We start from the raw sequence: 14726 nt of genomic DNA on the forward strand, positions 1-14726 counted from the left end.
TAAATGTCCTTCTCGACCCTTCCACAGGTCCCAGTGAGGGTTAGCCCCTCTTGCTCCGTGCTCTTTGGCACCCTTGCTGTTACTCTGCCTCTCTCATAATTTGTTTGCCCATTTTCCTAGCCCACTGGTCTCCAAGGCCCTGGGGGAGGGGCCAGCCTCGTGGAATACACTGAATTAACATGTGTTGAATGGACAAATGAGCCATAAGTTGTGAAACATAATTATGTTCTCCTGTTATGCCCTGTCACACATTCTCAGGGCAGCGTTCACGGAGGACCTAATTTTCGTCAAATTTCAGGTAATAGAAAAAAATATTATAAAGGGGATTCTGCTAAAAATAATGCTGACAAACCAAGTCTGACAAATCTCAAGGGTACATGTTGAACCTTGCCAAATTGTGCTCATTTTGATTTACTGATAAGAAGCTAATTCTGCTTTCATGAAAGCAGCACAAAGAAATATTTTTCTATTATATTGATTTATTTGTTTAATAAGTATTTATTGAGTGCTTACTGGGTGTCAAGTGCTATTCTAGAATAAATTTATAAACAAGACAATAAAAAAGGGAAAGAAATGTAACGCTATTTCCAAATTAAGCCACACAGCTGAACCATTCTCGTACCTACACATATAAACTGTGTTTTGTTGCAAAGGGAGTTGTACAGCAATTCTAAGAAATACGGATTCCTCAGGTGTTATTTCTAAGGAACGGGTGGCTGGAGACTGAGGGAGGCTGGGTGTGCATCTCACATCACCGGGCTTAAGTGGTGGCGCCTAGAGCTGCCCCCCAGAAACCTGTCTTGTGCTATTTCACCATCCAGGTGTCACCGTGTTGGGGAGAAAGCTGTCACATTGGGTTTAGAAACTCAGCTCTTCAGAAAAGCTCTCAGCTGACAGCTTCCCTGCAAAGAAGAAGTGAAGTCACGGCCCTGTTCTTCCTTTCCTAGTCTCTGTTTGCAAAAAGCAACCCCAAACTTTTAAAAATCATACTTTCAAATAGTTGGCTCTCGCTTGTTAATAGTTTGCAAACAAGTGTTAAAATTTACTGGCCCATAAAATTGTTTCCAGCTTTTCAGGCACAAAGGTAGAGAAGAAAAACGAGCCCTCTGGCCGGCCTCTCTTCACTATGACCGTGTATACTGGATGAAAACCTCTAGGAGAGGCACGTGTTAATAAGAACAGGATTGGGCATAAAAGGTGTTGCCTCTTGGCCTTCATTCTCCAAACAGATCTCTTTTCACTCTGTAACCTTCTGAATTGACTAGCAGCTTTATTTGTAAAAGAAAAGATCTTGAACTTGATTTGTGGTCTTATTCTTATGAACAGTGTTCACAGAGCACTTCATGCAGTGATCAGGTTTCCTTCCCATCTTACGCAGAAGAAGGATAATTGTGTGACGTATCACCAGGCGTAAAAAACTCAGTCTCGCCCCCGTGGTGAGAACATGAATTTAAAATCAGTGCTGTCTATAATGCCATTTGCAGCAACATGGATGGACCTAGAGATTGTCATACTGAGTGAATTGTCAGACAGAGAAAGACAAACATCATATGATATCACGTATATGTGGAATCTAAAAAAAGGGTACAAATGAACTTATCTACAAAACAGAAATAGAGTTACAGATGCAGAAATCAAACTTACGGCTACCAAGGGGTAAGGGGGGGCAGGGATAAATTGGGAGATTTGAATTGACATATATACACTACTATATATAAATAGATAACTAATAAGCACCTACTGTATAGCACAGGGAACTCTACTTAATGTTCTGTAATGACCTATATGGGAAAAGAATCTAAAAAAGAGTGGATATATGTATATGTATAACTGATTCACTTTGCTGTACACCTGAAACTAACACAGCATTGTAAATCAACTATACTTCAATTAAAAAAAAATTAGTGCTGTCTGATAGAATTTTCTGTGATGATGGGAAATTCCACAGCTGCAGCTGTTGAGTCCTTGGCACTAATGACTGAGGAACTGAATTTTAAACTTTATTTAATTGTAATTATTTTAAACTTAAATAGCCACAAGTGGTTAGTGGCGACTTTCTGGACACCTTCAGCTCCTGTCATTATGACGTAAAGGTGACCAGAGCCACTGCTGATGGATGGTTTATTAGAAATCCAGGGCACTGCTGATCTGAATGACTAAGCCTCAGTCCTACGGCTACCAAAACCCCCCAGCACACCTCCTCTATCCAATCCGTCAGGTTAATTTTCTTATCCTTGAAGACCCACTTAAAGCACATTCCTGAACACAGGAATTCACCTTCAGCTGCAGGAGATGCGTGGGTGGCTGTCAAGCCATCAGGATTAGGAATCATGCGTTGTAAGAAAGAACCAACAATGTGGATAGTAAAGAAGGAACCGATTTATTGACCGGCCCTGTCACAAGCCTCCAAAACATGAGTTCCCCCGGGGTGGGCCTCAGTGGGGAGACACCCAAAGCATCTTAGAGCCACATATGTGAGCTGAAATTAGGTTCCAAGAACCTATAATTTATATAAACGTCTTGCAAGTCTGATGATATCACATCATGTATTTTAAACAGCCAGCCTTAAGGGCCTTGTGATTCCTCCCAGCAGTGGGAATGTCAAGAGTTTTACACGTGGGGTCTTTCTTGCTTCCTCTTCATTAATCTTTTTTTCCTGTCATTTGCTTTTAGGTATATTTTTATCTCCTGTGGTTCTTGAGTAACTTTTTAAATTGACCTCTTCTGTTGCTGCCCAGATGAGAGAACTCAATTCTATCCTCAATGTTTTACCCCCTTTCTCAACTATGTGATGAGCTGGCACCCGACTCCTCCAAAATCTCAACTCCAGGGCAGGTAGACTTTTCACGTGCGCACGAACAGAAAGCATTTTTAGGCTTCACAGGCTATTTTGAGGCCTGCTTATCCAAAGTTATAGAGTTTATCTGTGGTGTTCAAATTTGGATGGGACTCCATCTTCTATACATTGTATCTTCTATGCGTTGTATCTTCTATGCATTGTATCTTCTATGCGTTGTATCTTCTATGCGTTGTATCTTCTATACGTTGTATCTTCTATACATTGCTGTACATCTTATATACAATCTTGCTTCATATTGTTTTTTTTTTCAATTTCTGATGCTGTCTTGAGTCTTTATTTCACATTTTCCCATCTCATTAGGCTTATACTTTTAGACGCTACTCTACCTTTCCCAATATGCCCCCCAAATCTTCTTATTTCAACACAGAGATCTGCACCGTAAATCCACTACAGAAATCTACAAGTAATAACGGTGGAAATGGGACCTGGCCTACCTTCTCAGGGAGAGTATTTATGACTTGCATAGACTATAAGCCTCTTCTAGTTTGTGTCATACACTGGGGAGAACAGAAGAACGGCTTGTTTCTTTGGAGGGCCTTTGCTTTCCATCTATGTTCACGTCTGCATCCACCTGAAGACTCTCCTCCAGATGGTTTCTCTAATGTTTTTATTTGCCTTGTTACCATGATGCTAAAAACACACACTTGTCCTCTTCTCCCCAAAGTAATGAATTTCTGCTACATCACCATCTAAGCATTACTGTAACATGACTCATACATGACAACAGCAATTTTTAAAAACATTCTCCTGAAGATCTACTGTTTCTAAAGCAACCGGTGAAGAGCATCTTTGAAGATTACTAGGGTCGACTCATTGCTGCGGGCCTCCAGCCCCTGGTCTGCCCGCTGCCTCCTTGGTGTCAGCTGTCTCTTCCCAAAGAGGAGCTTATGGCTTTGCTGTGCTTTTGCATTTTTGCCTCGTTTATTTACCAAAGAAATTGTGCTCCTCTCTCACACAGTTCATGTAATACTTTCTAGTGAAACCCACGCTGTCATCTCGTTTAGAATTTCACCCTGCATCACCACCTCTTACTCTATTTCCCTCTGCAGCCAGGATCGTCTAAAATATTCCATGTATTTATTTGTTTATTGTGTTTACCATCTGTCTTCCCCACTAGAATGCCAACCCCATGGGGGAAGATAACTTTGTTTGTTTTATTTATTGTGTACCTTCCTGGGCCTAGAATAGGGCCTCATACTCCAAGGGTGATAAGTAAAATCTGTGAAGTTAGTAAATGTTCTACAAAGAAGGACTTCCTCTGCTTTTCACAATTCTAAAAATTAAAAATTAAGCAATAATATCACATGAACTAATCTATGAGAGAATTAATTGAGAATAAACTGTGGTTTTGCATAAATATGTCTAGACCACCGATGCAGAAACCTTTGTTGTCTAGTCCCCAAAGTGTCACTCACTGAATTTTCCTGAGTCATGATTCTCCTCTGCATGAATCGTTTCACTTTACTGTGTGGTGATAAAGCAGGCTTAATTTTTAATTAAGTTGTGATAATAGGGAAGCCAGATGAATCTTTTTAGTTTTTTAATTCGCAAAAGTTTACATGGACGAGTGACCGACTTTCTGAGTTGTTCTGGTTTGAGGCTCCTCATTCAATATGGAAGTCGGGAGAGGAGTTAAGGAAATGATACATAAGTAGTTTTTCCCTAAGAGGCTTAGAGATTTGAATTAATATTATTTATGTTTAATGATTAAAGGGCCCCTGGTGGGCTTCCCTGGTGGCGCAGTGGTTAAGAATCTGCCTGCCAATGCAGGGGACACAGGTTCAAGCCCTGGTCCGGGAAGATCCCACATGCTGCGGAGCAACTAAGCCTGTGTGCCACAACTACTGAGCCTGCACTCTAGAGCCCGCGAGCCACAACTACTGAGCCCGTGTGCCACAACTACTGAGCCCGCGTGCCTATAGCCCGTGCTCTGCAACAAGAGAAGCCACCACAATGAGAAGCCCGTGCACCGCAATGAAGAGTAGCCCCCGCTCGTCGCAACTAGAGAAAGCCCGCGTGCAGCAACGAAGACCCAACACAGCCAAAACTCAATAACTAAAAATTTTTTAAAAAGGGGGGGGGCCCTGGCAAGCCAACAATGGATTTAATTCTACTAAAAATATATTAGAGCAAAGTACTGCCACCGTGCACTCAAAGACCGGAAGTCAAGAATCAATAACCCAACGGGGGTCAGGGTCCCCCTTCCCCGAGGCTAACCTTCATTGGAGGAGTCCTTGGTGACAGCCCACAGGCAGGCGCTCACGGCCTCATAGGAGGCGCTCAGCCGCGTGGTGGGGTCCCTCTTTGGCTTGGGCGGAGGCTGTTTCCGTGGTGACGGGAGGCCGCTGCTGTCGTCCAGGCTGAGCACCGAGTGCAGAGGAGGAGGCGGGGTGGATGGGCCAGCCTGGGACTGGACCAGGCTGTCTACCGCCATGGGGACCGGGACGGAGCTGCAGTGGAGGTGCCTGGGTCCACCCTTGTCTTCAGCTCTGGGTGCGTGTGTGGGAAACAAACACAAACAGCCCCGCCAGAGAGACCCAGATGCATTATTCAGATGGCAACAATGAACCGGCTCAAGCAGACATAATCACGGCTCTTTGGTAAACAGCCTTCCCGCCGAGGCTGGAGGCTGCGTGCAGCTCCCTGGTATCCGGCGCATCCAGAGGAAGCCGCTTCATCCCGCCAGCCCCTGCTTCATGATAAATAAGCACGTTCGAGCCTCATCATTATCACTTTAGGAAAAAAATCTCACCGGAACCCAAGACGTCTTAAGGAGTGCCACATTTGCTATCAGGCATTTGCTGAGTGAAGTTTTCACACCCTGATTATTAAGCAAATCAAAAAACCAGAATTTCAATCTGAATGATAATTTCTGGGAAATCCATCTTAATAGAGAGTTACTGATGCATCAAATGCTGGGACTTATCTCTGTTTGCCCTTGCAAAAGAGTAGATGCTTTACTTAAAACCATCAAAGATTTTCATTTTCCCTGTCTCTCTCTCTCTCCTTCCCTTGCCATTTAAATTCCATCAGCAATTATTTAATTATGTGCAGGATTGTTATTTTTCTTCTGTTATTCCATCTGGTTGCCCAATGCCAAGTGAACTGCTGGTATTCAATAAATAAATAGACAAATACTTCTTCACTTAATTTTATATCAGGCAAATGAATACATAATGAAATTGAGAAATTGGGGTGGCTGTTTAGCTCCAGCAGAGAAAATAATAAATATTATTCTGGAAGTCATATAAAATTAATAGTTATCTGGTTAAAAAAAATTCCTTCTGGCTTCACATGTCAATGTAATCATGTGCCAGGGAGATGCCAATGCATTCATTTTACCAGGAGTCTCCGAGCATTTGTTTTTATAATTATATCTTTGTGTGGCAGAGCACCAACAGAGCTGGGATCTACTGCCAGGCAGAGCCAGACGCCCATATAGGAAATGAACTAGCTGAAGATGAAAGCATGGCACTCAGTGGATAATTTGTTTTCCCTGTAATGTTTAATTACAGTTTTCCGTACAAAGGGAATTTTTTCAGTATTTAATCACTGAGATATTTGAGGCTAATTAGTGAGAGACACACTACCACTTCCACTTTAATAAAAAATCATTTGACATCGCAGTCAAGGCGAAGGGGGGTCATTTTCGGTGACAAACAACTAGATATTACTAAGTTCCTATGGAAAAACAAACATCTCCCTGACAGCAAATTAGGATGGAAAGACCCAGGGAGGATGGTAAATCACGGGTGTCCTCGTCTGTCACAGAGAGACAAGAGTGGTAAAGTGGAGAAGGACTTAGTTTTCTTCACATGTCTATTTCAAGCTCAGCATCCAACGTGAACTTTAAAATACAAATCTTTCCCCAGAGCTTTCCTTTTTGGCAAAGAAGATGTGACAGTTTCCTAAGGGAAATATAATACAGGCAACCCATTCATTGATTTCACTGCTTTTGTGTTTTTAGAGTGTCTTCTCCATTTTGGGGGTCAGGTTTTCAGACGTTTCTAGGAGTCAGCCTTATTTATATACGTGACACTTGCATAAAGATGTAGAGAGCCAAGCTATATATCTTTGCTAAGACGGAAAGATTAGATGCCTTAAAACTTTGTGCTTGAGATGGTCAGTGATGCAAGCACGGTAGGTGAAGCAATTATTTCATGGGACCTAAACTAACACGTGGGGCATCTATTTTGTGGAAGGAAAGCCCAGGAAAAGCATCCTTTCAGATCTCAGGAGGTTTCACGTTAACGCACTGCGCATGCATACGTGCTTGTTCCTCTCCCTACGGTCATGAGTGATGGAACTTTGCGTCAAGGACTATTGGCATTTTCTTGACGCCCCAGGATCAATCACGTAGGCCACTGAAGTTGCGCACTATCTGCCTTTACCTTTTGGTTCCTTCCTCTTGCTTGTTCCTGGCCTCCAACTTCTCTTTGTGGTAAGTAGCATTCATTACGTTCCGGAGCCGGTCATTCTCGCGGGCAATGTCCGAGGCGTTCTGAACGACCAGGGCATCATAGGTCTTAAGCCCCAGGTCCTCTGTAATCTGCAGGAAGCTGTTGATGGATGTGACCTCTTGCTGTCTAATGCTCCTTTTCTGATGCAAGTGCTGGCGTGCTAAAAATCCTCTGATAACTTCAGTAAAAGAACACAATGATGGGTCAACGAGAGGAGCAAAAGCAAAAAACCCAGATGTACATCAACAAGTCCAAATACATTATGTTGGAGCAGCTCTAAAATAAAATATATTTAATCCAGTCTAGGACTTTACTAAAACATTCTAATCTTATATTAAAACAGATATCTACAATCAGTAATGGTAACAGTGGAGGCAAAAATCCTCACCCTGAATGAGATTATGCAGGTAATATTCTAAGAAAGCTTCCCTCCTTCTGGTGGTAACAGAGGCTGAACACTGATGGAAAGAACTATGTCCAAACCCCAGAGAATTCTGGGTGCAGCTCTCATCAGACCGTTTTGGGGATGCACCAATCACATTATTTTATATCAGATTATAACAGAAACGTCTGAGGCTCACGGATGTAGTCTTTGAAAACCATGCACATATTGTTAACAGGATTGTGACTTAATTCCTAGAAAAACTAACACTGCATTTAAGGCTCTGGGAAGAGATTGTGTAGAAATATGGGTCATCCTTCCGCTTTCTGGGGAAGCAGGGCTAGAAAAACGTGTAAGAATTGGGGGAAACAGGTGGATGAACACACTTTGAAATCACTTATGTGTCAGTGACAAATGTAAGACTTGAAAATAAAAGTCACGCGCACCATGTAAAGGCACTGCCATGTGCTAGGCGCTCCAACCCATCTTTCAGTGCCCAAACTCGATGGTCATTCATGTACCAGTATCTCCATTTTGTACCCAAAGAAAGAGAAGCTCAGTGAGGCTGAGAAAATTCCTCCAGGTAAACACAACCAATGAACGGTAGAGCGGGGATTCAGATCTCTGCCCTTATGAGGCCAAACTCTACCTTCCAGCCATGTAGATGCGATCTGTAGCTCTCCAGAGAGCGGATCACAACAGGGAAGGTGCAGGGAAGCATATTTGGGATGAATATGAGGATGACCTTTCTAACAACGAGCACAGGCTGTAAACAGATCTGGCATCTCATGGGAGAGAGTCAGCTCCCGGTACCCAGGCAGGTTCAAGAAACAGGATGGCCCCTGCTCAGGGATGCGCTGACAGATGAGGGGCAGCAATTCTGATTTGATGCTAGGATGCGTCCCTTCTCATTCTAAGTTTCTATGGTTAGAAGGAGTTGTTTGGATTATAGGAAGAGCTATAATTGTAGGGAAAACCAATGTGGGTAACAAAGACACTTTATTCTCCTCTGAAAGGGTGATCATCCTATACAATATTAAGTGTTTTAAAATATTCCCTGGCTATAGGAGAATAAATGTGTGGGTATCTATATATGTTTAGGATATTCACTTAGATGCCTTTACTCGATTAGAAGATGGAAAGGCAAACACAACTTTCCACAATTATGGTTTCAGAGGCAAATAATATGCAGACGTCTAAAATGCTCAAGGCTTTTTCTCAGATGGCAGTACTAAGTGTTTAGTTACTTCGGAATGCAGTGTATTAAGATAACTGTAAAAACAGTCATGCTGAACTAATCTAAAAGAGAAAAAAATTAAACAGCTAAAGGTACACTCAGACTCCCGGGAATCAAAAATGCGGAATAAAATGTAGAAATTTTAGCCATGTGACAGGCACAGCGAGAGAGAGAAGCAGAAGGCCTGTTCTCTGTTCATTCGCTCATTCCTGTTACATTAAAAAAAAATCTAGACATTGACAATGGGAGGGTATATTTAAGATGTTTAATCTCTTGGAATAAAGGGAAGATTAATGAGGACAAGCCAGACTTCTGACCTCCAACTACAGCAGGACTATTCATTGGATCCACGTAGACCTGGGAATCCACTGTCCTGTGTTCAGACCCTGTTTTCTCACACTTTGCACTAGCAATCTTTGAAAATTAAAAAAAAAAATTAATACTAGTTGCTAAAACACTGTACCTTTACTAAGACACAATTAATACAAATAAATTTGGCACAAATAGATAATTAATACTTGTCTCTTTCTGACAATTTCATGCAGGATAAAATGAAGGTATATAGTCAGACAGAAACTTCTGTTGGGAATAATTTGAAATTGAAATGATTAAATTTAAGACTGAGCTGTAACTACAGCTTTCTGCCACCCAATATTTACAAAGAAAAAAATGAGAACTCTTGAAAAACTGGAAATGACTCCAGATGATATAAATTCTGAGTGAATTTCACACTAGCAAAAAGGACTGAAGCAATGATTCTAAGAGATGTAAAAATAAAAATCAATAATTAATGCTTTGCATTTAAGAGCCTGTAATTTTTAAAAAATGCTTTTACAGCCATTATTTCATTTATGCAATAGGAAATTGTGCGTTTTATCCACTTTTTAAAAACCATTCTCAATTTTTATCATTAGAGGTGAAAAAAGAACTACAGTTCTGCTAATTTCTTCTGTGTCAGGTCCATAGGGCACAGTGACTTAACATTTGTAACCAACCAGAGGAGACATTACTAGCGGGCACCCCTGATGGAAGACAGGGTACGCAGCCTTCTAATTACATGTAGGAAAATTTCCAGGAGAAAGCGATACCCCGCTCCATGTATGTATAACGTGGTATTAAATGGAATTCTCGGTTGGCTCCACAGCCCAGGGTGGGTAGAGCGGTGGTCTTGTAAAGGGGACTCTCCCCATCCCACTTTCAGCCTGCGGCTGCAAATGCAGAGTCTGATTCAGGAGTTCTAGGGCAGGGCCTGAGACTCTGCATTTCTAACCAGCTCCCAGGGCATGCCTGGACTGACCACACAGAAAGGAATTGCAAAGGGAACAGTCAAAAGGAGACTTGTGAGCCCAGCCCTTTCCTACACTGATGAGTGACAGAGGCCAGAATACCCTAACCCAGAGAGAAGCGAGGATTGCATAGATCCGCCCTCACCCGAGGCCCCCCCCACCGCCCCTGAACACCACGCTGGTGAAAGTGGCCTCAGGGGACCAGCCAGAGAACCTGCCACATGGTCTGGAGTTTGGAGGACATGGTGGCCTGGGAGGCCGACGCTGCCAGGGGCTGAATGCAGGGCGGCTCTACGGGGAGAGGCTCATTTGTCAGGGTCCCCAACTGTGCTTCTTGGCCACCAGATCTCGTTTATCAAGACACAGATGCCTGCCAGGAGTCATTTAAAGAGACTTCCTCTTGGAGAGTGCCCAGGCCCACAGGCAGTGTCAATGGGGACTTCCAAGTGACGTCCAAAGGAGAGATTTCGCGGTTCCCAGGTAGGTAGCACAGGTGAGGGCTGAAAGGAGCCCACATATGCAGAGAGCCTGTTAACCCCTGCCTGCCTGCTGGCCAGAGAAACCCCAGGCCAGGTCACATGGGTGTGGGTCGGACTGAGGGGCGGCCCTGTCCCCTTACTTATTCCCTCCCCCCGGAGGGCACCTAAGAAGGTCAAAAGTCAGAATCTCGTTCCAAGTTAGATCGTCCCTCTCGGCTGTCACCTGGGAGGTGACAGCCGAGAGGGACGATCTAACTTGGAACGAGATTCTGACTTTTGACCTTCACATGGACGGGACTTGCTAAATTCTGAACCGCGTCTGCCTGAGGAACTAGCATATAGCAGGACTTTTTATCATCAGAAAACGATGGGACCCGTCGGAGATTTCAGCCAGGGGTGTGCCTGAAGGAATCCCCCAGGGGCTCGCATAGACAGAGGCTTGAACAGGATAAGGCAGTTTTCCGCGTTCTCTGAGATGCACTTGTTTTTAATAGTTTCAGATACATTACAGAGCTAAGCTCATCACGGCTGCTTCCACCAAAAGTTAGCCTGTAGATTAATTTCTCCCCTTTTTACCTTTCTTTAGAGATATATAATACAATTAAACTATTAAGCAAATTAAAATTAAAAATCTATTAAGTATGTATGTTTCATGTGAGGCATAGTTATGATTTTTAAAATGTACCTATTTTCGACGGTCACTTGGGTTTTGATAGAAAAAAACAATTCTAAATGGACTCTCAAAGTTAACATGAAATAGATGCTATCTGCTATCAAAGATAACAGTCCAAATATTATTATCCCTTCACAGAGGAAAAATAGTCAAGCATTTATCCAAGGCATACATGGAATTACTTAAAAGGTGGTTTGGCTAATTGGCTGTGGCAGTCCTCCAAACTCTAGCATACCAAGGGCGCTGACTGGCGTGGCCTAGGAATCTGGCTCCAGATCTGCACCCAAGTGTCACATGGGTTGTTTTTTTTTCCCACTGTGGGTTCAATGGCACACTCTTCTTGCCCTGTGCTTCTTGGAGGATCAGCAAGCATGAATATTTTCAAGGTGAGGGATGCATAAATTACAAGGTATGTATATCCCCTCTTCCAAATTATGACTTAGGTGAAAATTCGATGCAGAATTACAGATAGAATGATCATGAAATAAAGCATGAGCTGTGTCTGCATACTCTGATCTAGAGACAAGTAAATAGCAAACTTAGCTACAGTGCTTCTGAAACCCCTGAAATCTATTTATTTGCCTGAAGGTAGCGCCATGGGATGGATGGGCATAGAGCCATGGCAAGGTCCACTATAATGTAGGTTCCCTTAACATTTAAACGTGGGGGTTCACTAACTGATTTTGTATTTTCCGACTCATCAAAGTTCAGAAATGTCACTGAACTGTTACTGCGAAGTGTGTAACTGTTACCTTTTTGGCAGGTGATGATTTTTCTCTGCAGCTGTAGGCACAAATCATTTAGCTGGTTGGCATGCCAGTATTTCAGAAATACTTTTCGAACACCAATCTAAAACGCAAACAGCAGGGAAACATTTAACAGCATGAAGATGCCAAAATAATAACGGGAAAATAATCAGGCAAGAGGTTTTACCAGAAAAGGATTAGAAGAAGCAAAGCTAACAAAACTAATTCCAGTACATCTTCCATATTCTTGTAACACTTTTACATTTCGTCAGAATCCCCAAGCTTTTGTTCTAATAAGTATGTTTGCTGTGTGTATACATTGTCACTAACGTTTGCAAATACCCATACACCACAGCTGTCGTGGTTGCCCCCTGCAGCGCAAAGGGAAAACACGGGCCTTGACTCTTTATTGGAAGATACAACCGTTCCCATGAATGAATTCCCAAATCCCAGAGCTAAACCCTTATCTTTATTTTATGATCGTTTTCTTTCCGCAACTCAAAGCAGGGAGGTTGCGTCTGTGAAAAAGGAAAAGTGAACAAACAAAAAGACCAAAAACAAAAACAACTTAAACGTGATGCACAAAACTGTTTCATTTCAATGATTTTTTTTCGACTACACCATATGTTATTATAAATCAAATGTTTATACAACTGCAATGATAGAACCGCAGCACAAAAGTAAAAAGTCTTCACATCGTCATCTCTGAGCAGTAATCTGCTAGATGCCTGCCTAAACAGTAGCTATACAATGAACATCCTTGTCTAGAATTTTAAAAAAGGAATTTCAGCATGTTACCGAATCAGTTTCTACTAAAAGCTCTGGTGGTATGCAAGCCAGTCCAAATGTTCCGCTATTGATGAGAAGAGCTGCCAAAGAAAGTTCTGAAAAACACATAACAATAAGCCATAACCATGTGTTTTCAAAATCATTTTCTGGTGTGTTGTGCTTATTTTCTAAGAATTCACAGAACTGTGGTAGGGGTAAGAAATGCCCTTCACAATGGAAATGCTCAGAGTCTCTTAGGGGGAGCAGACGTAAATAATTGCAGAAGAGCCTGGGAAATACTAACAGGAAGAGCTGCAGACACACAGAGGTGATATCCTGTTAGATACGGAAAAAATACAGCTCAGGCAAACCTTGTGATATGTTCATAGTCATCTTCTTAGCACTTGAGACAGACACCATGAAGATGAGAGACCAACACGTGTGCTCCCAAGCATGGGCCGCGGACACTAAAATGCTGACACCACCCCTTACCGCCGCAGCCTGTGTCAGACGTCAAAGGCACACCCGAAGCTGGCGCATTTATACACACCATTAGGTACCAAAAAGGCTGACGGGTCAGACTTGCCATTAGAGTGCTTTGGCCAGAGGTAGCTTATGAAGCTTTCCACATGGAAACGGAGTTTACTCCGAGCATATTTTGTCACTTCCCATCTTATGTAACTCTGCCCTTAGCCAAGATTTGTCATCTTAATGAAGCATGCAGTTTTGCAAGAGATTGAGACTCAAATCTTGCATTATGGCAGTCGGGCTAGCCACTTGGATGAACAGGACAAGCCCTCAACCGCTCTCCTGTTTCACAGGCCCCTGGTTGACTAGATGTCCTTCTTCATTTAGTGTTCTTTAAATTGGTTGAGATTTGAGGCAGGCACTTGAATGGGTGGCCACAGAGAATTGTCACTTTTCCCCCCCATTGTAGTGCCATTCTCTCTCCCTAGTTATTTTCCATAATTCATAGAGTTTTTTTTTTTTTTCTTCCCAACTGCTGACTGATTTTGGCAGTCAACAGGAAGAACAGTTGGTACTGTCTGCGAGCACCACAGAGCAAAGCTGTGAGGCAGGCTTTGGGAAGGAGGGAGCACGTCATCTTTCTGTTCATTGTCGACTGTGGTATGCAACTCACTGCAGGAAACTCAATCCCCAAAGCAAAATTCATGCAAACTTGGGTTCCAAAATGAAACTCCCAGAGAGTTATAGGCAGCAATACTACAGAACGGGTAGAATCAGTAATGACCACTCGTGGAGAACGAACATATGGAGGCAGCGCACCATGGAGACAAGACCTCCGGATGGAGGTGGAGGAGCTGGATTCTAGTTCTACTCCCTTAATTCAATGGAGACCCCGGGCAGGAAGACAGCTGGAAGGGATGACTAAGACCTCTTCTAGCGACATTTCTTTTTTTTTTGGTTTTGGATTGGATTATGATTTATTTTTACTCCTTACCCTGTTCTTTTTTTTTTTTAATCAACTGTTTTATTTTATTTTTAAAATTTTTATTGGAGTATAGCTGCTTTACAATGTTGTGCTAGTTTCTGCTGTACAGCAAAGTGAATCAGCTATACGTATACATATATCCCCTCTTTTTTGGATTTCCTTCCCATTTAGGTCACCAAAGAGCACTGAGTAGAGTTCCCTGTGCTATACAGTAGGTTCTCATTAGTTATCTATTTTATACATAGTATCAATAGTGTATATGTATCAATCCCAATCTCCCAATTCATCCCACCAACAACCCTTTTCCCCTCGGTATGCATACATTTGTTCTCTACGTCTGTGTCTCTATTTCTGCTTTGCAAATAAGATCATCTAGTGACAT

The 14726-nt window shown here is 42.5% G+C and overlaps 1 protein-coding gene across 1 annotated transcript in view; it reads right to left on the reverse strand.

Moving 5' to 3' along the window:
- The window catches only part of MYO16 (myosin XVI), a 545489-nt gene that overhangs the window by 63945 nt on the left and 466818 nt on the right, over nt 1-14726 (reverse strand). The window contains exons 29-31 of the mRNA XM_057532523.1: nt 12130-12226; nt 7252-7498; nt 5078-5349 (exon numbers count right to left, since the gene is read on the reverse strand). Coding sequence (XP_057388506.1) covers nt 5078-5349; nt 7252-7498; nt 12130-12226 — 616 coding nt within the window. The remainder of the gene's footprint in view (nt 1-5077; nt 5350-7251; nt 7499-12129; nt 12227-14726) is intronic.

The sequence above is a fragment of the Balaenoptera acutorostrata genome, chromosome 18, assembly GCF_949987535.1.
Source record: "Balaenoptera acutorostrata chromosome 18, mBalAcu1.1, whole genome shotgun sequence".
NCBI classification, from domain to species: domain Eukaryota; kingdom Metazoa; phylum Chordata; class Mammalia; order Artiodactyla; family Balaenopteridae; genus Balaenoptera; species Balaenoptera acutorostrata.